The sequence below is a fragment of the Gymnodraco acuticeps genome, unplaced genomic scaffold (assembly GCF_902827175.1).
Source record: "Gymnodraco acuticeps unplaced genomic scaffold, fGymAcu1.1, whole genome shotgun sequence".
NCBI lineage: Eukaryota > Metazoa > Chordata > Actinopteri > Perciformes > Bathydraconidae > Gymnodraco > Gymnodraco acuticeps.
This window is the reverse complement of record NW_022991766.1, coordinates 814,592-840,701: the sequence shown is the minus strand read 5'-3', so window position 1 is coordinate 840,701 and position 26,110 is coordinate 814,592. Positions and strand designations below refer to the sequence as shown.

General features: G+C 41.6%; 1 protein-coding gene across 13 annotated transcripts in view; it reads right to left on the bottom strand.

Annotated features, from left to right (window-relative positions):
• LOC117535094 (LIM and calponin homology domains-containing protein 1-like) overlaps positions 1 to 26,110 on the bottom strand; it is a 124,665-nt gene that overhangs the window by 2,330 nt on the left and 96,225 nt on the right. For 5 of the 13 annotated variants that reach the window (XM_034199405.1, XM_034199408.1, XM_034199415.1 and 2 more), the window contains 17 exons: positions 25,240 to 25,366; positions 21,004 to 21,161; positions 20,038 to 20,509; positions 14,481 to 14,783; positions 14,059 to 14,158; positions 13,856 to 13,956; positions 13,673 to 13,778; positions 11,683 to 11,757; positions 9,823 to 9,851; positions 8,318 to 8,431; positions 6,310 to 6,402; positions 5,714 to 5,878; positions 5,453 to 5,547; positions 4,212 to 4,379; positions 3,345 to 3,440; positions 2,198 to 2,306; positions 645 to 747 (listed from right to left, as the gene is read on the bottom strand). In XM_034199405.1, coding sequence (XP_034055296.1) covers positions 645 to 747; positions 2,198 to 2,306; positions 3,345 to 3,440; positions 4,212 to 4,379; positions 5,453 to 5,547; positions 5,714 to 5,878; positions 6,310 to 6,402; positions 8,318 to 8,431; positions 9,823 to 9,851; positions 11,683 to 11,757; positions 13,673 to 13,778; positions 13,856 to 13,956; positions 14,059 to 14,158; positions 14,481 to 14,783; positions 20,038 to 20,509; positions 21,004 to 21,161; positions 25,240 to 25,366 — 2,414 coding nt within the window. The remainder of the gene's footprint in view (positions 1 to 644; positions 748 to 2,197; positions 2,307 to 3,344; positions 3,441 to 4,211; positions 4,380 to 5,452; positions 5,548 to 5,713; positions 5,879 to 6,309; positions 6,403 to 8,317; positions 8,432 to 9,822; positions 9,852 to 11,682; positions 11,758 to 13,672; positions 13,779 to 13,855; positions 13,957 to 14,058; positions 14,159 to 14,480; positions 14,784 to 20,037; positions 20,510 to 21,003; positions 21,162 to 25,239; positions 25,367 to 26,110) is intronic. The other 8 variants (XM_034199407.1, XM_034199406.1, XM_034199411.1 and 5 more) reach the window with 8 other exon arrangements.

Genomic DNA, 26,110 nt, shown 5'->3' with positions numbered 1-26,110 from the left:
TGATTCTGTGGGTTGTGCTGATCCCCAAATGATAGCAGCTGCTGAGGGGAGGTTCATGTGAGCGGTGTCTTTCAGAAGGTGAAAGACAGAAAGTCACTGCTCTCCTCTCCCTGCTCTCCCTTCCAGCCTCACTGTGCCTGACACTTCTTTATTAAAGCTGCACCGGGTCGGATTGCTATATTAAAATACACTCGTCTCATGAGCCACACAGCGGGGCTGCAATAAAGAATTTGGAAAACACCGTACACTTTTTTCTATCATAACAGTGTCAGGTTCACTCTGAAAACAATAAATCACAACAAACCTTTTTCTACCTGGTTTATGAGCGCCGTATTTACACCATCGCCTTATTGGAAACTGCATTTATTCATCAGGCAAAATATGAAATATGGCTGACGTTAGCAAAACAATAAGGAACAACAACACCTCACTCTTTTTGTAATATTAGAACATGATTAAACTCTCTTTACGAGCATCGTGCAGAGACGTTATGCACATATTTCTGCTGGTTGTGCTTTTGGAAATTCCTGTTTTGAATGGATTTAGGGAATATGGAGACAGAATGAAAGGGGGTGAGACTAAAAAGGGAGAGATGGAGGACAGTTTGGGGGAGAGATAAGGGGGAGGTAAGTGGAGGGACTTACAGCGGGAGCGGGTGTAGCACGGGTGGCAGTTGAGGAGGCCGTTTCTGATCCGGACGTCCGTCCCCGTGGTCGTGTCTCCTAACAGTCCCTTACACACCCCGCACTGAAGGAGACAGGGACAGACACTATGATTACAATGAGTTATATTCAGGTAAAAAGGACAGGATATAGCTATTGTTATTTTATAGGTTTTTGTCAAGAAATTCAAATTAAGAACCAAAACCAAAAATCTGTTTCTCAATATTCTTTCTTGCTCTTTTGGTAAGATTTTAAATATGCAAACATTTACATTTGTTGAGTGTAACAGCCCAGACTGAAAGGTAGATTAGTTTGGGACTGTTTTTTTGGGTTATCACATCGTTTTTGTACAATAGCTCTATGGCACAGAATCTTAAGCTTTGGATATAATCCCAATACTTGAGTTTGTTAGTTGGATCAGTGCATTGTTGGTTTGTCTCTTTCCACGGATTTCATGATAACATACTAGACTATCATCCCTTTTATGCGGTCGGCTGCATTCACGAAAAATCTGCACTACAAAACCCCAAAATCTTGCCAAGTATATGTGTCTAATATCTAGTCAGAATATGTCTCTACTCCTGATATAAGACATAATAACGTCAGAAGTGACACTGCAGCGAGATATCAGGTCTTGTTTTTAGACATTGCATCATCTTGTTAAGTCAAAACATCTTATTCTGAGTCGTAACCCTAACCCTAACCCTAACCCTAACCCTCAGACTGTTGTTTTTCACATATTTATTGGAAAATCACCAACATCAGAGAACAGAACACCTTTGAGCATTTGTGGCTTATTAACACAACATGTCCTGATTCTGGTGAAATATAGTTCAACATGAGTTCTCCAGCTAACCTTCTTATTCCAAGAACTCTTACCAAGCTCATCTTCACTTGTTCTATTGGCAGATCTTTGAACTTATTTCAAGTGAAAACAGCTTGTTTTCATCATTTTTTTCAAGTGTGGCGATGCAGTGATTAGCTGTGTTGCTGTGTGGCTGTGGGAGTGTCTCTTAAATGTCACATTTAGGTTAAGTGAGGTTGTTAACTACATCCTGCCACTGTAGCACATCTTGCCTCCTACGACCGCACTTGAAGGTAATGTCATTCATTTCACAGCAGATGAACAAGAAAAGGCAGTGCCGTGTACTGGCCAATTTCCAGCTTGTTGCAGGAAATTCGTTATAAAGTTCCCAACAGAATCGCTCCAATGTTTCATTTTAGTTGTTTGTTTTGAAGTTGTTTTTGTACAACAGTAAAGGGCAAGGATGTTTACTGGTCTCTCTCACAGATTCTCTGGTCATGTGATTGACCAACGTAGCGCGACATAGGGCTGTGTTTCTCCAAAAGTTGAGTGTGTTTGAACTTTTCTATCACAGCTGGAACTCATACGCACAACGAAATATTTGGGAAGTCTGGCGTATTTACGAAGCTCCGCCTACTCCATGTGAATAATGTCTTCTTACACAACATTCATATCGATAATGGATAATTAAATCATTCAGAAAAAGGACAGTGAATGTTCTGACACTGACCTTAAAGCATTGGATGTGGAAGTACAGACTGAGGGTCTCTATGATCATGGCCGCCCCCTTCCCTAACGCCTGCCCACAGCTGGAGCACAGCTTCTTCCCACTGACAGACCTGCAGAGAGAGAGACAGAACAACGAGAGAGACTGAAAACATGATATACGAGAAGGTGTATACTTTAAATGGTGTACCGACTGAATATATGCAGGAAGTCAAATGTAATACCTTTTAAGACCTTTTCCACACATTTTAAGACCTCATCGCCACTTAGAGTTTTAACCGGTTACCTTGGCGACACACTTCACCTCACATTGACTATATACAGTATTGATTGTCCTTCCTCCTTATCTTCCAACCATTTGGACGCAAACTTGCATTTCCCCGTAACGATGTTGTTTAACAACCGGCGTAAACGGACCTTCGCGCTATCAAGCAGTGAGCGTGCGATGTCCTGTTCAGATGACGTCAAACCCAACGGGATGCCATCAATAAACTACAGAATCACACTACACACCTACGCAATGATTACATTCAGGCAGACTGTAGAATACAACCTCTTTGGACCATTTAGATACTTATTAAAAACAAGCTACAAAATGTAATACCTTGGAAAATGCTGTTTAATACTTTTTAATAGCCTTAATTTTTGCTAAATTGATTTATCAACTTTTAATACTTTTTAAGACCCCGCGGACCCCCTGGTATAAGAGAAACAGTTAATATGTTAATATGCTGTTCAAAGATTCAATTAAAAGGTTTTATTGTCATATGCAAAAATCCACCGTGTAGAAATGGCTCCTCCAACAATCCAACATATATAATAAAATAAAAAACACAAAATAAAAAGTAGTGCAAAAAGTGTACGTACATGTAAATAGAATATGATATGTACAGAAGAGAATATGAAATAAAATAATGTAACTTTAAGACAACATTAAATACGGTTGGTTGCGTTGAGCTCAGGTGTTTAGCAGTCTTGTCAGTGTATTGTTGAACTGAATTACAAAATAACAGCCACAATTACAAATGAAATTCCCACTGCATTCAAGGGTCTTTGCTGCAGTGTGACATGTCGGGTGGAGAAATGCCGGCAACAAAGCAGAACATGACGGTGCAGAAATGAGCCCCCCCCTCCTGTTTGTGATGCAGTACCTGTTGGGCGCTGGAGGCAGAGTGTCTGGAGGTGGGGAGCATGCTGCGGGGGGTTTTGATGAGCTGCGGCATATGTTATTTTCAATGGGAGCACTCCTGGAAATGGACAGCAACATGCAACATGATGAGCACAGATGCAGCGACTCTATTGGCTGACAAGAGACCAATCAACAAGCTGGACAAACAAAATCTACTCAGTGATGTCTGGGCGAAACCTCGGCCTTCTTTAATCTTTAAAATGTGGTGTTGTGAGTAGTGTGATTGTTTAAAACACATCTCTTGTCAAAGACTGTGGAGGAAGACTGTGGTACCAGACGCCACCTGCTGGTCAAACAGGTGAACTGAAGGTGTGCCTGCAGAGCCACTGAGTTGCTTTTGACATATGTATTTAAAGTCAAGATTAAATGTGATTGTTTACTATTAGGTTAAAATAAGCAGTGGTATGGTACCTCAGGTTCAGACTTAACACATAGATGAATTTTGTTACATAAAAAAAGTTCCCTAACTAAAGTTCCACAAGGCTATAAAACAATGATTTAAATGGATGTTTTCTAAAATAATACTCATGCAATCAATGCAAAAGCAGCCATGATATACAGGAACAACTACACCTCACCTTTATATTTCTTAAAAACATTTTGGTGTAATAATAGTGTAGTGATATAATAGTGTCGTAATAATAAGTTCATACTGAGGTGGTAACCTGTGCTTATGTGTCTTAAACCCTGCATAATCATTACATAGTTTGTCCTCTGAACTCGTAATACACAATAGATAAATGCATGTCAAATAGGAATCAGACTATGAACTCCAGGTTTTGTTGCAGAACCTGTACAGAAGGCCCCTCTCACACACACACACACTCACACACACCTCCTGTCTCCTGCAGCCTTGCTGAGCTTGTTGCTGTCTGCTGGAGTCTCTTCTGGTTTCTTCACAGGAGTCGAGGTTTTGTTCGTCATCGCAGGAAGTTTTTGGCCGTTCTGCAGACTCTGACCGAGAGCGTCTGCCTGACTGCTGCTCTGACTCAACAAGCTGAGGAACACAAACATTTTTACACGAGTCACATGCTGTTTTATTATTTTATTAAAGGTCACCTATCATGCTATTTTTAGGCAATAGCATAGGTCTCAGATATATAAAAAAACATGTCTATGAAGTGTTTTGCTCAAAATACCAAACAGATCACCCATTCTAGCCATGCCTCATATCCCTCTATTTCACTTCCTGTTTCAAAAGTGCTGATTTGGGGTATATAGCTTTAAAAAAATATATAAAAAAGGAGGGGTCTGAGCTCATGCGGGACCCGGCAGCTACTGTCTAAACTAAATACTGCCGTGATGAAACGCCATATCATGGATTATCAAGGATTATTTCTGAAACAGTTTGGAGCTCAAAGGCTTTCTCTCTTGCCGGTTATACCACAAGGTGAGTTCCTTTTTATTTCCTGCTTCTTCACACACATGCTCTCCAGTACAGGTTAGCTCTGAGTGTTAGCGATGCTAATGTAAACAAAGACCATATTACGTCCAAAACAGTCGGGCATTGTTTCTGATAGCAACGTTTCTGATTGGCCCGTGGGTCCACATTTCAGATATTAGGTCATATCGGACGCAAATCTGGATCAGCTCCGTTGTAGCCCCGTTTTTAGAGATTTGGGTACGGAGGAAAAGAGAGGGTTTTATTTTCTGACGCTTGTGAGTTCCCTGACACACCGGGGATACATCTTTATGTATAAAAGACATCAAAAAGTGCATTTTGCCTGATAGGTCCCCTTTAACTTTCCTTTTCGCTGATCCCACTGGGATTTGAATATTTGAAGCACCCTTGATGGAACCCTGACAAGAAAGCAGGGTTGACAAAAAGTTGCATAAACACAACAATCAAATGAATACAAAGTGCTGCTGATGTATTGAAAACACATAGGTGTTCCCCAGTTTCACTGAACAGTAAAAGTCACTGATCACATGAAATGTTAACTGGACATACACGTGTTTCTTACATGATTGAAATTAACCTGGTGACACAGAGGCCTCGTCTTTAGTTGCTAATTAGTCAGCTTATATGTCTATAATTCGACATTTACCACTTGCGGACAGGTCGCTCACCTCCTGGCTGTTTTCATGCTGTCGTCAGCAGTGCTGATGTCACTGGTTCTGTCGTTTTCTCTCCGTTTCCATTCAACACTTTCTGTGCTCCCCCTCTGTGTTGTCCAATCACAAACAGGGAACAGTCAGTTAAAAACCAATACAAAAAAAACACAACACTCTCGACTCAAGTTATTCCAACTTATTGTCCGCCTCCTGACTTTACACTGAATGAATGCATGCTTCTGCCAAACTATCCCTCATCATTCATCAGCCATTCACCAACTGGCTCTCCAGCAGTTCCTGTTTGCGCTCCCAGTCGGCCAGCGAGCGCACGATGGTGTCCTGAGGCTCGGAGCTGGAGGAGACCTCCCCTCGGGTTGGAGAGGTCAGGGCGGAGGAGCGAGGAGTCAGAGGCGCCACCGTCTCCTCCAGTATCCTACGCTCCTGTGTGATAAGATAAGAACTTTATTGATCCACACTGGGAATATATACTTGTTTCAGCAGCAGTAAGAGATTGAGTGATAAATGAAAATGAAACGAGATAAAAACTACACAAAATACAGATATCATGTGCATTTACCCATCATTCATTTATGATGCATGATGGGTAAATGCACATGAACATGTTGGCCATATTTGTCATACAAAACAAATGGTGTGTAGCATTGCACTAGACATTTTAAAAACAACATATAATATAACATATATTACTCATATATAACAGTATGGGAAAGGTGGAAGAGTTATCAAATAAACATCCATACTATTATTGGATACATTTTTGAGACAGCAAATACTTTTCCTTAAAATAAAAACACAACAAAATATAGAACATTTCACACACATCTTGCCATCAAGCATCAACACACACACACCTCCTCGTGGTACTTCCTCCCCTCCTCTGCCACCTCCCTCTGGGCTTTCTCCCACTCCTCCTTCAGCTTCTCCTGCTCGCGCCGGTACTTTTCCTGTTACCATGGCAACAGACACATTACATATATACTGCACACAGCCTCAACAAAGACTGAACTGTCCGCAGGAGGATATTTTGGCAGGAAAATATGTTTCACGAGCTGAAATATCTGGAATCAAAAGGGTTCGAATAATTTTCTCTCCTAGTGCATTCTGTTTACTTTATACCAAGAAGGGACTAAACTATATAACATGTTCATTTAAGATCCCCTCAGAATATACTTTTAATATAAGCCTTGTCTTAGAGACATATATGAATGCATTGGTTAGCTTCCCCTCTGTTATAGCTAATCACTTGCTCAGATCTGATATCTGTGTGTTAGGAATACAAAGCAAACACAAAAGACCAGAAGCAGGCACTGCGGAGGAAAAGTAGAGCATGCAGAGGTTCCTACACAATTTGTCTCAAAAGCTTCAATATGATTACAGTTGTTCCTTCATGTACATTAATATAACAATCACTGACATTAAAGATTAGTCCAGACAACCACAAAGTACTCTTTTTAGACTTGTGTAGGAGCCCCAAAAGAAGGCAAACATTTCAATATTAAAGATTTTGAGAAAAAGCAAATCAAGCTAGACAGATGACAGATAAAGATCGATGCACAGAGACGACACAGAATCAACCGGGGGGGGGGGGGGAGGGGGAACAAGCTCATCAATGCACCACATTCATCCATCTCATCTCAAACAGTCAAACAGACAAACGAGAAATCTGTACTCGGTTATTTCATTACAAAGATGATACTGCAGATGAGTACAATACATCATAGATTCTAATGAGTCCTTTAAATGTTTAAACTCTGTGGACCTGAGATGCAGCTCTGATTGGCTGAGGAGAGAGAGGGTGATTTGGGCAGCAGCAACAGCAGCAACCTTGGACAGAGTCATTATCTGTGTGTGTGTGTGTGTGTGTGTGTGTGTGTGTGTGTGTGTGTGTGTGTGTGCATGAGATGGAGACAGTGAGCAGAGGTTCCTCCGCTGCACAAAACTGCCCTCTAGTGGTCAATGTGTGCATTGCAATGGTTGGGGTGTGCCTCAACAGAAGGGTAAGCTTAATATAAAAACAAACATGAAGGCAAGCTTTGCAAGTAGCAATGACATGTGATCCATCCATCTGATTCTGAGATGAGCTGGCTGCCACACAGCAGCTTCAAGTGCCACTGCATGATGTAAAGAATGCAGCGAAGTATTCCAGTAAGTGGCTAAATATAGGCTTAAAACAGGGCTATACATTGAAAACGTTTTAGTAGTAACTGTGTAACTGTTTTAGCAAAAGTTGTCAACATCCATTAATTACCCAATCAATACTTAATGGGCGATTATGACTGGCTTATGCATTGACTCATGCATCAAATCTGCCTTGCATGCTAAAAACAATATGCAAACATCCTTAACCTAGACCAAGAGTGAGTGGTGTGTCCATTGAGACGATGCATTCTGAATTAGAAGCCAGTTAATATACTGGAGTTTCTATTATAATCTATACCAGAAAACTATTTGCTGCCGTATATTTTATTTAACAGAGATACATAAAATATTTTGTCAAAACATTATCCTTTTATGAGTTAGCAACATGTCAGAGCCTAATGTAAGGAGCAGCTGCTGGATGCTACAAAGCAAATGATCATATTATTCCTACATTTATTCAGCATATTGACTGATGAAGCTATTCATGCTGTGAAGACAACAATTCAAAACAACTCTATTTGTGATTATCTTTTTTCCTATAGGCTGAGAGTTTTAGAAATAGTTTGTTCACTCAGTTGCTTAAACATATTGGATATTCATAACTAAAAGTCTGCTTTGCACTTATCCCTCACAGTGCCTTGTTTTACGCTCTATGTTCCATGGCACCCCCTAACCTTGCAGACTCATGCTCCATGCTGTGCTCTCAGCTCCACTGTGTACCTGCAGCATGCGCTCCTGCTCTTGCTGCCACCTTTCCTGACGCTTTCGCTCCTCATCCGGGTCCCAAGACCAGCGGTCCCCCCGCCTGGCCTGGGGCAACCCCGGCCCTGACACCTGATAGACCCCAACACACACACACACATGCAAAAATACACACACCACATATTCATGCACACAATCACAACCAACCACCATTCACACACAACCAAACACACTCACCCAAGCACGAAGCCAACGAGAGACCATCAGATAGATATGGCACACACACACAGATATACACACAGATCGTCACCAATGTGCACACACATCCACCACAGGAAAAGAAGAAGGGAAGGGAGGAGACAGAAATAGTTTGTCTACCACAACAGCACTACTCCAATGCTAGCCAAAGGATTCCTACTAAAGGAGAGAGAAGACAGAGAAAGAGAGAGGTGAGCTCAAATGAAAACAGAAGCAGTCTCGGCCGTTTTCTACAGCATCCTCATCTGGCATGCTACACCAACAGCTCTGTGTGCCCTGGGATATGTGGACGAGCTTTGCAATATGACAGTGTTCATAAAACTGCACTTAAAACTAATGCCTGATCTCACATTTTTCTGAAGAACTAAGTGGCAGGGAGTCTTCTTTTACAGTATATATTCCTTGGTTTACGTTATGTTAATACTTAGAATACCTTTTTGTTTTTTTATTAATCTCACCTTCAGATGTATGTAATGTTTTCAGAATTTCCTTTCACTCTGTGTACATTTACTCAGTTGAACTACACTACTGTATTAACCCTTGTGTTGTGTTCGAAAGCTGCTAAGTTCATGGTGTTCGCGGGTACATTTTGACCCATGATTTATTTCAGTCCAAAACACACAAATAAAATGACTATCATCCAATATTGTTTTAACTACATCATAACTAACTTATAATGCATTCATAACCGTACAATCCTGTTGTAGTTTAATTATATGGGCCCAAAACACATAACACCACATATTGCACACGTGCATGTGTGTGTTCAGGTTCAAGTGTTGGTGTACATATTCTTTGAGAAAGGTGGAGTCCCCGTGGGGGGAGGGGGGCAGAGGGCGGGGAGACCAGGTGCATGTTGCGAAAAATGATTGTTACAGTGGATGAAGGGGGTGGGGGAGGGGTGTCAAAAGTCAAAGATGAATCTTGATTGGGCCAAATTTGACCCCGAGTCACCCACAACAATTCTGCTGGGTCTCCCCAGACCCGAACAACAAATTATAATTTTTTTTTTTAGAGACCTTCAGACGTGGCTAAAATTGTCCAAATCAGTTTTGTAGTGTTTATATAGCTGTTGTGGAGGACATCATGAAGCCTTGTTCCGATAAAAAGAACTAGAGCGTAGTTATTATATCATTTTAACTTGAAACGGGTCACCCGAACACAACATAAGGGTTAATGAGATAAGCCAGATGAGAAGCAGTAAAAGGTTTCTTTCATAGTCTGACCACAAAATATTATGCGGCCAGGTGATGGTTTTCACTCACATTTCCACGCAGATCCTTCTCCATGTCTTCTGTAAAGAAAGTGTGACAGGAAACATTATTTAGAATACATTTCATAAATTAAGTCTTGAAACAGGGGATCACTTGATGCCTTTAGATGCGTCAAATACTTAGGTGAATGACAACATGCCAGGGAGTTAAGATGCTGAAGAGAGAAAATACATAAAGAGAGCAGTCCACCAAAAGCAACACATTGCATCTTAATCTAGCCCATACAGGGCCGTTTCTAGCTCTTTGGGGGTCCTATGCAAGATGCTGTTTGGGGGCCCTAGTTTTTACAGTTTTTCAACTACAATGGGGGGGGATTCCGAAGCCTTTAAGATGATCTGTGGAGATGCATCAATCTGTTCCACTTTAAGAGGAAAACAGGCTAATTTCACGAAAACCAAGCAATTGAAACTTACAAAAAATTATATTAAAAAGGTAAACAATAAGGCTCCTCTACGTCTATAAATGCAGCATTTTCTCAACAATGTATAATTTACATTTTTCATCTTCCTCAGACGTCACTCATTGGCTGACAGCCCAACGATGATTTGGACTTTATTACCCCAAAAACACAAGCCACAGCTTTGCTATCATTGCAGTTTAGTTGTGTTTATATCCTACATTTGATTTTTAAGCATATAATGCTTCACCGAACACAGGAGGGGGGCTTGGCTGTCTACAAATAGAGAGGCGAAGTCCCTCCCTTTCCGGGTGAGCTCCATGGGTCCTTATTTCGGAAAAAGTATGTATTGAAGTCAATGGGGAGAGAAAGATTATCTTTCAATCCCGTTTGAATTGTGCCACAAATTACAAATATGATGTTTGTCGATCTTAAAAAATAAATTCCATGTCGTAAAACCACTCAATGAACTACATCTCCCGCACCACACACCAAGACGGCCGTCACGTTGGAACATCTCACTTCTTTCTTTCAGAATGAGGCGAAAAGTATTAAAAGAGGTGAAAATCACTACAAGTCTGGGCACGTTGAGAGCTGTGCATACACACAAGGGGAGTTAGTCGGTTCCGTAAGAGCCAGCATGCGGGACCGGGATTCTGGGATTTGTAGTCTTTCTAGTTGCGTATTTTCCATAGTCTTATATTTCAACAGTTTTACGACAAACTGTGACTTTTTTGACATGGAAATTATTTTTTAAGATTGACAAACATCATATGTGTAATTCGTGGCACAATTCAAACGGGATCGAAAGATAATCTTTCTCTCCCCATTGACTTCAATGCACCAATTTTTGGGAAATAAGTAGATGGGCGGGACTTCGCCTCTCTATAAAGACGGCTAATTGTAATTCTCCCCAAATATATTGAGGCTGAACCTGAACTTTCAGCTTGGGGGCCCCCTAGTGGCCGCGGTGGCCCTATGCATCCGCACAGTCCGCCTATAGGAAGAAACGGCCCTGAGCCCATAAGTAGATGAAGAAATACATCTCTACACGTCTGCATGTATCTGGTCTTTATGTTTGAATGGGATCAGCTAGTTATACAGGTAGACCTTATGTAGCTTTTGGTGGAAAACGTAGTCATGCCAAGCACAATGAGGCAAACATAAAAGTGAAAAAATACCCATGATGATTCTTACTAATTGTAGGTCACCTGTTTAATTTGTATTCAACATGATGACACACTTAAAACATGACCACACAATAATAAATAAGGATTTGTACACCATATTCTTTAAAACACATGAGTGGAAGAGCACATCACTGATCATCCACAGACTGGAAATGAGTGAACAACAAGAGATGGGACTGGAGGGCTTTGTCTAGCCCTTGAAGAAACGGCAGGGAAACTCTGTGGGACGGAAACATGAGCTCCACCGATGAATGAAGAGTTTACCTGGTGGAACGAAGAAGTCCCAGCGTAACTTAGGGTTGCTGGTTGTCAGCGAAGACCTGACACTGTTTGCAAACTCTATAGCGATATAAAAAAAATTGTGGGTGAAAGGAAGGGAGGAAAGGAAGGGAGGAGAAGAGGGGAGTGATGAAGGATAGACAGATGTCAAAACCAGGAGTTGGTATGGACATCAGAGACATTTGGGAAAGCTTTTACCAATTTGCCACCTAGAATGTAAATAACAGCAGCCCGGAGGAGTTTTAAATTAAAGAGAATAAGAATAATATTTTCTAAGTTTATATTTATTGAAAGGTCTGCCAGATCACCTTTTCTCACATTAAAATTAATTAGAAATATTATTTTGTTAATATCTTTTATCCTTTGATTTGATATTATCAAAATAGGAGATAATATAAAGGCTTCAATGGGGATAATGTTTTAATTGAAAAAATAATCTTTAGTCTAACGTCAGAATAAACAACCAATAACAACAATCGCTATCTAAAAAGCAATAGATAACCTCTTTATAGTTTTTTTTTGTTTGATCTCGGGTCAAATGGCAGCCAAGCTGTCCTCCCTGCTGTCCTCCCTGCTGGACAATGTGTCCCACCCCCTCCAGGACACCCTGTCCTCACTGTGCAGCTCCTTCAACGATAGGCTGCTGTAACTTGCTACTGTTAAATACCAACCACCCATGTGCAATATGTGCGAGATGTGCAATATATATAGATGACGTTAATAACTGTGTAATATATACCTGGCTGGTAAATCCTAAGAACTGTTACAGGATGTGTAATTTTTTAAATGATGTAACTTTTTTATTTTTTATTATATCATAACTTAGTACTTTTTTTGAATGCATGTCATATATTTAACATATGTAAGATTAAGCTGTCTGTGGCTCTTTTCCCTGCTGTAACTACGCAAATGTCCCCTCCGTGGGACTAATAAAGGTATTCTGATTCTGAAATAAGGTTGTGTGCCAGTCTACATTGAGAAAAACGAATAGGGGAATTTAGAGCCAATCAAAGATCTTAGTCTGTTTACACAGGAGTTTATGCAGGTTGAACACAGAAATATAAAAAAAAACCTTTACTCTTGATTTAAATATAATTGGATACAAGATAATAGAAAGAGTCTTGGCGCATTTCCACTGCAGGGCCTCGCACGGCTTAGTACGGTATAGTTAGGCCTTGGTAGGCCAGGCTCACTTTATGCTGCGTTTCCATTACAGTTTAGGAACTGGGGTAGTAACTATAGTAACGCATTGTAGGCGGAGCCGTGACGTCATCTTCAATGAGAGCCCCAGAAAAACAACACAGCCGTTAGCTCTTAGCACTCAGAGCTCACAGCTCCTCATATCTGTTCAGAAACTAGACAAAAGTGAAACAAGTACAAACCACAGACTGCCTGTGTCATGGCGAATACAGTCGCTGGTTTATTTATGTCTGTAGGCCGTTGTTGTGAGTGTGGACGGTCGGAACATATACAACGTTAGCTTAGCCAATCCCGATTCAGAAAACATGCATTTTAAAAGGTTTTTTTCGCCTGCCGTCTGTCTGCAGACTTGTCAAAGCATTAATTCATGTTTTTTACTAACCGGTATCAGTATGTTGTTACTTCAGTATCATTTTGAAACGTGTATTACAATTAAATCACGGTCATATGTTATGTTCATTTTGTTGTAGTTGCCAGCGATTCTCTCACTAGTTTAGCATACTCAGCCCGGTTGTTGGCCCGGAAAGAACCTCGATTTTGGAGAGCCAGAAAAACTGTGAAAAAGTACCCGCTAGCCGGAACTACCCCTAGTGGAAACGCAACCAAAAACGGGCCGGGCATGACACGCTTAAACCGCGCTGTAGTGGAAATGCGCCAGCATAGGCTCTAAAGCAAAAGAGGAAATAAGCCAGCAAGGAGGATATGCTAATCAAACTCAGGAGATGCATGGGAAAAGAAGCTGCTGGCTCTGTTGGAATGAGAAGCGTTCACTGACCTGCTGCAGTTTCCCTCGGCGGGTGATATTCAAATGACTCAGGTGCGGCTAGGCTCGGTACGTTTCCCCTTCTCTGTGACACCTCCAGGGAACTTGGCACAATTGTCTGCAGGGAGAGTCAAAGATTATACGTTGAATGGCTGGTTGATTGGTCGTTTGTATTATTTTGGTTAGCAGCCTCACCTGTAAAATAATTGGCTGACTATGCTTTGTGCTGACTCCTGACGGGACGAGGTTGGAGACGTTTTGGCCAGATGGTTCAGTTTGTTGTTCTTGTTTGGCTTCTGAAAACACATATTTTATCACTGATGTTATCATAAAAAAAAAGAGAAAAGCAGACACTGGAGAAACCACAAGGGGTCAGTGTAGCAACATGCTGTTCAGACCTGTAGGAGGCGCTTGTTGAGCTGCAGCATTTGACTTCTCCTCCTCTGCAGCAGCCTGACTTCCTGTCTTCTCAAAGCTTTCTTCTGGCTTCTGCAGCTCCTGTTAAGGGTCACAGAGGATTTCAAAGATTAATTATATATCCATCCTGAGTTCAAGTAGAGAGTATCACAAACTAGCCTGAGATCAAGAGGCTTATCAGCAGATACCAGGGCTAGCGTTGGAAGACTGTGTTTAAATAAGTCAAAACTACTTTCTAACGTTTCAAATTATTTCTGTAAGAAGCAAAAGGGAATGAGTGCAGTACGATTTCTGACAGCCAGGAGAGTAGCAGGTTCATTATAGGGTCTTTATAGCCCACTGATCATAATGTGTTCATAATTATTTTCAGATTTATGTAATCGTCTGTAAAAAAAATCCTGACCGATGGGAGTGATGTGGGCCGGCTTGGTTGCGTCAAATTCTCAATGACTTTCTGTTCTTGTGCATCCTTAGAAGCCGGTTCTGTGCCACTTTGTTCCTCCCTGGCGTTCGTCGCCACTGGGCTTCCTCCTCTGGTCGAGGTGTGTGCTTGTGAGGCTGCTGACGAGGGAACATCTACAGTGCTGCTGCTCGTGATGGAGGGAGACGCCTGGTACTGCGGAGGAGATTCCCTTCCTTGCCTCTCAGGAGTGGTGAAAGCGTCATCACTTCCTACGTCGCCGTTAACCCGGAGCAAAGCATCAGCCTAAATAACAGAGAACAGGTTTTAATATTTTATAACTGCACTGCAAAGTTCACTGATATGCTCAAATCATAAAAGGTGATCTAAGAAATGTCCAGACAATACCTTGACCTGAACTCTTCACAAAAATCTATTTAATAATACATTTCAAATAGGCGTTATTTCACATACACCAGTCCTGTGAAACATTTTGTATTTGCTCACTTATTCTAATAAATGTCATTATGACCAGTCCAAGATGTGGGAATGAGTCGTTAAATATTCTGGTCAAATGGATATTGTTGCAATTTTGTTTCATTTGAAGATATTTTGGAACACTTTGTAATACAAAATAAGTGTATATGATCACATTTTGATCTGTATAAGATATAAAAAGGTCTATATGTAAGTATTTTCCGGTTCTTACTTGCAATAAAACGTAGGAACATTTAGTTTCTAGATATGAAACATCTGTAGGAAACATTGACCGCTACAACCAGGCTGCTCTAGCTGTAAACTAGATGAATTGATGACGAACAAAGAAATTAAAATAAACCCAGTGCCCTCATTTGTGTTCATTATCAGGCTCTCATCTCTGTCCGTTATTAGCTATTCATCCAGCTCACAACACCGTGCTGCCTCAGAGACAAAGAGGCAGTAATGTATGTGCGAGGAGCTCCTAGTGAGCGGTAACTTAAGACACAGCGGTGCAGTTGGGTGAATGCAGGCTCTCAGTCCCCCCCCAACCCCCCCGCTTCCACCTTCTCATCCCTCTCCGAGCAGCCTGTGTGGGCCCTCTTTGTCCGCTGGGAGCCCACTTCACATTGAGAGGGCCCTACTTGTCAACTTCTTAAGTCAATAGGAAACAGAGGGCTCCATTGAAGCCGGGTTTTGCTCAGACTCCTGACAAGACATTCCAGAAAAGCGCTGTGCTCAATGTAGTCTGGTAATAATCTGCCCCTCCCTCCCCGCCACGCCAAAACACAAGATCTCATTTTCAATATTCCCATTAGGAAATATTTGCAGAAGAAAAGGAAATGGATCCTGTCGAGAGCACTTTGAGCTAAATTGAAACATTACATGCTTCTTCTCTGAGGGGAAGTCTTGTGTTTTCCTAGAAACCAGCCGGCTCATTACCATTGCCGTCCGGTGGCATTCAGTGTATCTGCCAAGAGGAGGGGGGGGGGTTTGCCCTCCAGCCTGTGAGGAGTGTGAAGTTACTCCATGTAAAGTGGTCAGGACTCTAAACATACCCACTGGAGCACTGTTGTGGTTAGGGATGTCACAAGAACCAATACCTTGGTACAAAGTAGGGCGATTATGGCAAAAATCATAATCACGATTATTTTGGTCAATAATTGATATCATGATTATTAAAAACGAAATCCATTTACTTTGAAAACATCCATTTATTGAAAAAAATGTTTTGAACAGTTGATTACCCTGAACTTTAAGTATAATTCAACTGAAAAACCAATAAGAATAAATAAATAATAACATTTTTTTAATAAAAATAATAATCGTTTTATTTCGATTACGTTGTGTTCGTAATCGTTGCAAGCCAAAATCGTAATGGAGTACAAATTCCAAAATTCTTAAATGTTATGGTTCTTACTTTTGACCCGGTAGTACAGTCAGGGCTTGAGCCTAAGGTTGTCCTGGTAATGATAGAAAATATATTTGTGATCAAATAAACTCACTATCTGTGTCCGGATGTTCCTTTTGATGAATGCAGGGAGTTCCAAAAATTAAAGTTTCAAAGTCTCAAAAATGCTACAACTACTGTCACAAACTGGATGAATGTGAAGTATTTTGGAGGAGGATTAAAGGAGGATGAAAGCGTAATGAAGGAGCACTATTGGAGTGACTTTGATGGTTATTGGACTCAGGATGAATTCATTAAATTAAAGGACGGCGCAAGTGGAAACAATTCACAAAGGGATTAAGCTGTTAACACATGCTCAAAGTAAGCCGGATTTTGCCGATGTGTTTATGTGGATTCAAAAAAGTCGTAAATAATCTACAAAATGGAGGAGACCGATCTGATCGGAGCAACTGTGACAAATAATCCAACTGAAACCGGCATGGACAATGACTATGTTTTAAAAATGCGCTTATCCAGACAAGCCTGGTTTGGACACTTTACGGGCAGAAGAAACATTTCTATTAAAGACATAATTATAAATGTCTGTCTTTTTATGCCTTTATTAGCTACTAACTTGAATTTTTATTAAAATTAATGAATCAACTATTTTTTATATTGTATTGTAATGTAGAGACAAGGCTTTTAGTGACAATCATGTAAAAAAAAAAAAAAAAAAAAAAATCTAAATATGATATTTGGCCTCAAATCATCTGAGGCCTGGCGCCCCCCCTGCGATCTTTGGCGCCCCCCAGGTTGGGAACCACTGCTTTAAGAAACTTCAATAAATATAGCTGGTTAAAAGAGATGTTTTTCACAGGAATTTCAAATGGATATTGGATAGGGAATTATGACCTCATCAACTTCTCAACAAAAAACTGTATGTACAGAATAATAAATTAGTATATGTTAAGGTACATGGCTTTTATTGTTTTGTAACGTGGTTTGGAGCATTTTGGAATTTCATTTACTACATTTCTGCTAGTTTTTGTTAAACTAATCATAACTAAATCATTGCATGTTTGTATGAAGAGACATTTAAATGAATAAGAACAATATTTAAGTAAATAAGTACTTTACACTGCAGGAGCAGTGGGGCGATTTCACTGCGACCATCAAACACTTGAAAAAGCAACAACCCACATTTTGAGGATGCTTTAACCGGTCGATCGCGGGGAGATTCCCAGTCGATCGCGAGATGTGTCTAAAAATAGAACAACAATATTCTGTTTTATCGTTAATGTCCTATAACATAATCTTCCTGTGCCAGAATAATGCACTTGAACGCATCAAAGCTTAGTGATTGGCCGGCGTGACCCCATGTGTCGGGACGTGGCTGGTGGGCATAGTTCGCTGATGTTGTCCATGTCAACAGGGTTGCGTTCCGATAATCCAAAAATCAGCTCCTAAATTCTAACCCTATCTCCTATTCCTTGACCTCTGAGTGAAACGTCACGGGGTTAAGGGATAGTGGATAGGAGAATTCAAAAGGACTTTCACTATCCGACGTGTTTATGATGCGCCAGCGGACGTCATGAATGTGCGTCTGCTGCTGTGGGGTAACCATGGAAACTACAGTTTTCTATACAGCGGACTACAACATGGATGTTCAACTCATCTAGAGACTCTGCACCGTGCTCTGATGCTGTTGCTATGCTTTATGAACGTGGACAACAGAGAAACATATTCTTCATGACCAAAGTTGGAATTGAAATAAAAAAGGAAAGTGAAACTTATGCTCGTCACCCTCTCCCTCCGGTCCACATTAATACAAATGATCCCAATACGTATGATTGTATGAAAATATCTTAAAATAAATACAGATGTATTTATTATAAACGTTAGTCCTTAACATCTATCACTGTGTATATCACCATTCAAACATCTTTTAAAAGTTGAACAAACCCCACACAGCTCAGTAAAGACTGTGAGATGTTGACTTTATTTGATCATTTCAGTAAAAACTAACGTTCATATTTCTCTTTTTGATTATAATACTGATGAACGTTCAGAAAAAAGCACTTTGGCAACTTACCACATACGTTTTAAAATGCTTAATAAGCACCGTAACTTTCATGATATCATTTCTCGGTCATAATCGGTTGTTTCCGTGAACGGCCGACTGTTGTGATGGCAAATGCTGCGGCTGCAATGCATTGTGGGGCAGCATTTTCTCCTCTCCTTTCGGTTAGGGAGGTCCAGTGGTTCCTAAGCTAAAGGAGGTTATAAAGGAAGTTTGAAACATCCTTTCCTTTCATTTGGAGAATTGGAACGGCACTTATCATGGCTGCCAGTGACGTACTTCCGGGTCATTTCACTCTGTTAGGAAGGTTCCTAAGCTAAATGGACTATTGGAATGCAACCCAGGAGTGACAGTCCGCACACACACAAGACCGCAATTATGGCAGAAGCAAAAAAGCCCAAAATATATCATTTTCACTCCGAGTGGGAGGATGATTATTTTTGTATTTATTCCAATTCAAAGTCCATCTGTCTCATCTGCACTGCGAGCGTAGCTTTATCGAAGAAGGGTAATTTAGGAGCGGCATTTCAAAACAGTGCACAAACGCTACGAGACGGAATTCCCTCCTAATTCTGCCCTACGCTCCCAAAAGGGGAGGGGCCTGAAAGGACAGCTAAATGCACAGCAGTCCATTTTCACCAGGCCCAACAACAAGAGCAAGGCTGCTCCATAGCATCTTATCGTGTCAGTCACGTTTTTGAGAAACACATGAAGTCTTTCAAAGACGGCGAAGTTGTGAAAGAAGCATTCCTGGAGGCTGCCGACACGCTTTTGGGGGAACAGTAAAAATAACAGTAGCATTTCAACAGGTTTTTGATATAATAAAACTCAAGTTAGATACCGTTATTAATCAGCTGTAAGTTTTAGTTTGTTTGAACTTATTCATTATAATTATTGTACAAAATGGTATAAGAATGCAAACTTCAATTGATTATAGTCTATTATCAATTCAGGTTAAGAAACTAGTGTTGCTTGCATCCTATTTTAAAGGCATTTATCTTTATACTCTACTAAAATGCAACAAAAATGGGTTTGATTCTATTAATTTTGTCTCTTTTATTGCACTTTGGCAGCAGATTCCTGTGTAGCTTCAGATCTGAGTTGTCTTAAGCCTAATTTATACTTTTGTAGCAACACTATTTTTATATAATGGCAAAGAAAGGGTTCAGTGTCTTTTATTTTTTTCCTGTGTCATATGTGGCAGCACTGTTCAATGTTTCTTGAAAACATTACCCACTGTAGTATGTGACGTGTGAATAAACTCCAACTCTGTATCAACAACACTGTTGTGTAACTTCAGTTAAATACTTGTATGTGTGTAGATCAGAAAGAGGTAAGATAAAGGATCTGCAGTATTTTATGAAGTATTAATCGTACATAGGTCAGTTGTATACAAGTAGAAGTGTGTATTTTCCTGGTAGTAGGCTGTCAGTAATGGCTACGCCTTTCTATTTGTACTGGTAGATCTCAGCAGACTGGCAACTTTAAAAGTAGCTCTCGGTTCAAAAAAGGTTGGGCACCCCTCCTTTAAAGCATATTTACATCAGCAAATATTTTTATTGTAGGGCAGTAATCTGTGGAGGTAGTCATGATTTATTCTGAGTCGGTCTCACCTTGCTGGGCCATGGTTCCCCCGCTGAGGGTCGGGGCTGGAAGTAAGGCTTGGGCGTCAGCAAAGGCACCGGTTTGGGCGACAGGGTTCTGTTGGACGGCGGCTCAGACGAGCGGGAGCGGATCTGAGGCCGCTGGTGAGAGGGCTCCTTGGGAAACTCCTCCACCCGCGCCTCCAGTGTAGACGTGAACTTAGGAGCCGGGGCCGACTGCTGTCGAAGATACCTCAGGGGCCCGTGGGGGTCAACGTCAAAGGGGTCAGGGGTCATCGGGGAGAGGGAGATAGGGAAGGATGAGATGGGTAAAGAGGGATCAGCAGATATACTGCGGTCCAGGATATTTGGCAACTGTAGGCGCTCCATGACGGATTCACTGATGGAGAAGCGCTGGGCGTAATGTTGGAGGATGGCCGACGCCTCCTCTGGAGTTCTGGCTTTTCTGTACGCTTCCCGCAGCTCAAGCTCACGACGCTCCCTGTTGGATAGGAAGGGAGTTTAAGTAGGATGAAAACTGACATGACCCAATTTGATTTATATTATATGCACAATATGTACGCTGATGTACTCGTAAAAGTAATACGTCCCCATTCTTGGAAATGAAAGTGAATAAAGTTTGTGGATTTTAATGCAGAAAAGCTTTTACTACTCTCTGTTGTCAATTTACATTTCTACTAATTCAACTCAAACTATATTTGTACCATCATACCATCTATTTCATTTGTTCTCCTTAATTACATTACATTACATGTCATTTGTTAGACGCTTTTATCCAAAGCGACTTACATACATTAATTGAACCCCATGAGGAGACACTGTCACCTTTGTGCCCACTTATAGTATTTACAAAGCAGATTAAATGATCTTTGAGAAAGACCCAGTTTTCCATTACACTACTTTGTTATGTACATACAGCTTTGTTGTTTGAGCTGAACACAGATGAATCGTCCTTTTAATGTGTATGCCACGTACTTGTCCTGCACTATCTCTCTGTATGTCTTGATGCTTTTCCTCCTATGGGAGGTACAGATTTCTCCTGACATCAACTGCTCCATCATCTTCCGTTCCTCCTCCTTCTTGATCAGGTCCTGGGAGATACTCCTCCTCCGATTTTTCCATCGGGCCAGGTCCTGACACACAAACAGATCAGAAGTGTTTCAGTTCCAAGTGAAGCAAGGCAAGAGTGCTCAGCAGCAGTTCTGAGACCTGAAGCACTGCTGTGGACCTAGAAAACTGATTAAAGTTGCTTAACTGGGGCACAGCAAAACAAGTTCATGCTTTTGGCCTGCAGGCAGTAAAACCAACTGTCTGTCTGTCTGTAGCAGGGTTTCCGCTAGGATTTTTTCTCGCCGGACAGAATTTATTTTACCGGATAAATTCGAAACTTACCGGTCATGTTTCAATAACAGTCTATCTTACAAACGCAACTATAATGTACACCTAGATTGACGAAAGAATGACAACGACCTCAAATCAGTTTGACTATTTAATGAACAACAGAAACGATTAAACAAAACTAACAGGAGCGATTGAGCAAAACCTCATTAGCCGCTAAAATGTAGGCTATTAAAAAAAAAACACGTGTAACATCTGGAGCCCGTTTTAAAAAAAGGCATCACATTTACCCTAGGCTACCCTTTTTACTTTCTCCTTGCTTTCATTGCGGCAAAGTCCTCTGCTGCAGAGCTGAAATGAAACGTGTCCAAGGTGTCTTTGCAGCTTGCAATACGCATAAGCCGCGTCACTCTCTCCTCCTCCAGACGACTCCGCAGTGATGTCTTGACACGGTTCAGCAAGGAGAAGCCCCTCTCTGCAGGCACGCTTGACACGGGCAGAACACAGGCAATTTTAGCCAGTCAGGGTACAGCTCGCTGAACTCACAAATGAGCACTTTGCAAGCTGTGGCAAAAGTTAAACCCCCATAGCCGTGGAGCGCTGTCATCACTGCCACTGCATCTCGCCGGGCGCGCTTGACATCGATGAGAGGTGCAGCAGCTGATTCAGTCACTTCATGGCCAAAATATGCAATGACCATTTCAGTGGCGTCTCTGGCATATTCCTGAAACGCTGAAAGGATGTATTATTATTATTATTATTAGTCGTAGTAGTAGTACTATAGGCGCCATTTCCTAGTTTATATTCAACAGGAAATGCCACAGCGGTAAATAGTTTTAAAAGTCTCAAAAGTGTACAAAACAGTGGAACAAACTGGATGGATTTAAATTATTTCGTAAAGGAAGAAATACATCTTAATTAAGGAGCACTATTGGAGCGAATTTGATGGATATTGGGACGGAATTATTTAATTTGGATGCCCGCTGTATAGGCTACTATAATAGTAGGCTAGCTACTAGCAAGAGATAAAGAGAGTGTCAGGTGCTGCGCAGAAGTTATATATTGTAGAATATGTGCCGATAGGATACAATGAATATGACCAAGAGAAATGTTGAGAGAATTGCTTACCAGACTGTGCATGGGGGTATCGGGAGGGGTTCAGAAGGATGTCGAGGGAGCTGATGAGATCCAGAGTGTCATCGGGGAATCGGTCTTGTAACGCATTGATGAGATGCTGAATGTACTTTGATCGTACGTTTGTGTGAGCCTGAATGGACCTTTCATTCAGATGTGTCACTTCCACATTTCTATACTTTCCATCTTGGAGATCATTTTGGAATTCCACCTCCTCTGGGCCTAGCTCATCTTTCAGCTGTGTAAGACCTGCGATAGATGCGTGCACAATTGGCCTGATGCTGCTAAGATTGGCGTCCTCCTTTTGAAAAACCAAACTCAAATTGGTCATCACTGGAAGTACATCAGACAGTGAGTGGGTGAGAGCAATGAAAGAGTACTGCTGAATCTGATTTTGAATACCTTGGGCTTGGGTATTTCCGTTCACTTTTTCACTGTTCAACTCCATTACCAGAGCAGGCCAGTTGCTTTTAACACTTTGCACCGCGTTATGCAAGGACAGCCAACGGACGGCGCATGGCCGTTTCAAACTAACCATGTCTTCATCGCTTAGGGTCGCTGTCAGCTGACGGAGGCGATTCGTCCTATTTGCGGAGTGCTTGTAGAATGAATGGATTGTATTCACAGTGCGTCTGTATGCGCTCACCTGACTCACAGCATTTGCAGCATCTACAGCTGCAAGTGCAGCTCGGTGAGCGACACAGTGCACCTGGATCAAGAAGGGATTTACTCTCTTCAAGAGAGCACCAACTCCAGCACGTTTCCCTGTCATCACACTGGCTCCATCCGAGCCCAGGCCCATGACCTTTGATAGCTCAATTCCTCTCCCTCTCAGCACCTCCACCACTTTCTCATATATGCACTGCGCAGTTCCGGAATGCAAGTTGTAATTGCCCAGGAAAAAGTTATCAATCTTGCCCTTGTTTTCAATCTTGGCATATACGATTAATTTATTTTCCACTGTAATACTGACAGTCTCATCAATGATGATTCCAATGAATTCACTGGCCTTAAGTTTTTCGTCAAGCTGCCTCATAATAACACCCTCCAGTGCCCTCTCCATGTCACACAAGGATTCGCTATGCTTGTAAATGCCGTCATCGGTTCCAAAATTAGGAGCCCCTACTGCCCTCAGTAAATCAGTCATTCCTCTGAACTGGTTACCTGGAATATCATTTTTGGTCATGTGAAACACCACTTTTAATTGGGAATGCAGCTTCTGGCTGCTCTGTTCTTTTGCGCTGTCGATATGACTTTTCATAGCCATTTGTTGTTGTCCTGCGTGAACTGCGAACGTATGGTCTTGGCACTGGCTGTGCTCTGTCAGGGCTGATGCTCTCATGTTGGTTGATCCTCTGGTAAAGCCATTTTTCCTCCCTGACCTAGCACAAAGGGAGCAAAACATTTTTTCCACTCCATCGACACTTTCGCATTGAAGCCATTTGAATTTCTTCTGCCAATCAGCTTTAAAGTGTACTCTCGCCTTCTTCACCGCTGGACCTGCGGTTTCGGATGTTTGCGGGGTTGCTTCATCAGGCACAGAGTCAGACTCAGAGGTAGGCTTATCGACAGGCTTACTGCTATTTTTGAGGAAAAATGTGTGAATGTTGGATTGTTTAGCCATATCTAACTGCGTGCCACGAAGGCAACTGATACATTCCTTCAACGTTTACTAGGCCTATAATAAGTATTACAGAAGCTCGCGAGTGTGTGTAATGTGTATGACGTGTTTGTGTCTAGGTCTATTGTTCGTTTCCCGGGGAAAACTCTCAGAAGAAACACCGGCTGTTGTTATGCCTGCTGTGACGTAAAGTTACTCCGTTCTCCGCTTGTAATTATGCCGAAGCTTCAAAGTTGTATTTATCATCTGAATTTGCCGAAACAAGTTTAATATTCTGAAAGCCAAGACTTTGTTTATTTGAAATCAGATGAAAACCAACTCTCACGGACCCTGCCGTGCTATCTATGATTACTATACACCACATTCATAATTTCAGCCGGAGGGAGGGCGAGCGGCGCTGAGGAAGAGCAGGGTGCGAGTGAGAGGTGCCTGTCATATTCCCTCAGGGAGGCAACAGGAAGTTCCCTGTCAAATCCACGTTTATTTTTTAAATGAGCCGTTGCGACTTCCGACAGATTTCGATAGAGAGGGTCACAAATGTCTAGGGATAGCATACGTTATCTAAGTTTTGTATGAGCATTATTATCGGACATTTTGAGCGGCAGGTTTTGAATTTACCGTTTTTTATAAATGTTACCAGCTAAAAACCAGTAATTACCGGCTAACGGAAACCCTGGTCTGTAGGTCTGTCCTTCCTTCTGTCTGTCTGTCTGTCCGTCTGTCTGTAGGTCTGTCTGTCTGTCTGTCTGTCTGTCTGTAGGTCTGTCTGTCTGTCCGTCTGTCCGTCTGTCTGTAGGTCTGTCTGTCTGTCTGTCTGTCTGTCTGTCTGTCTGTAGGTCTGTCTGTCTGTCTGTCTGTAGGTCTGTCTGTCCGTCTGTCCGTCCGTCTGTAGGTCTGTCTGTAGGTCTGTCTGTAGGTCTGTCCGTCTGTAGGTCTGTCTGTAGGTCTGTCTGTAGGTCTGTCTGTAGGTCTGTCCGTCTGTAGGTCTGTCTGTAGGTCTGTCTGTAGGTCTGTCTGTCTGTCTGATAAACTACTGACACAAAGGGTGCAATAAAATCAAACTGTGCATTTGAGACAATTGTAGTCGTAATGCAGAACGAAAAATCTGAGCCACTCACATCCTGCCAGTGGTCGTCTTCTTCCTTCATCTCGTTGTACTGGTTGAGCATCAGTTCATGACGCACCTGACTGTGGGGCTGCAACATGGCCTCCTCCTCATCTCGCATGTCAATCATACTCACACTCCTGAGGAGAGGAGGGGGACAGACAGAGAACAGGGATTTTAAAAATCATGCGTTGACCAGAGTACAATAGTTTTTTTTGTATTTACTGTAGATAGTCTGCTAGTAGTTCTCTAAATGTCCTTGAGTGCATTGTACTATAGAGAGGCGAAGTCCCTCCCTTTCCGGGGGGAGCTCCATGGGACCGTATTTCGGAAAAAGTATGTATTGAAGTCAATGGGGAGAGAACGATTATCTTTCGATTCCGTTTGAATTGTGCCACAAATTACACATATGATGTTTGTCAATTTAAAAGATAACTTTGCCAGTCAAACAAATAAAAATGTGCCGTAAAACTGAAGTAACACTTTTTTTTTTGTGAAACCGCTCAATGAACTACATCTCCCGTCTCGCACCACACACCCAGACGGCCGTCACGTTGAAACATTTCACTTCTTTCTTTCAGAATGAGGCGAAAAGTATTAAAAGAGGTGAAAATCACTACAAGTCTCGGCACGTTGAGAGCTGTACATACACACAAGGGGAGTTAGTCGGTTCCGTAAGAGCCAGCATGCGGGACCGGGATTCTGGGATTTGTAGTCTTTCTAGTTGCGTATTTTTCATAGTCTTATATTTCAACAGTTTTACGACAAACTGTGATTTTTTTGACATGGAAATGATTTTTTAAGATTGACAAACATCATATGTGTAATTCGTGGCACAATTCAAACGGGATCGAAAGATACGTTTTCTCTCTCCATTGACTTCA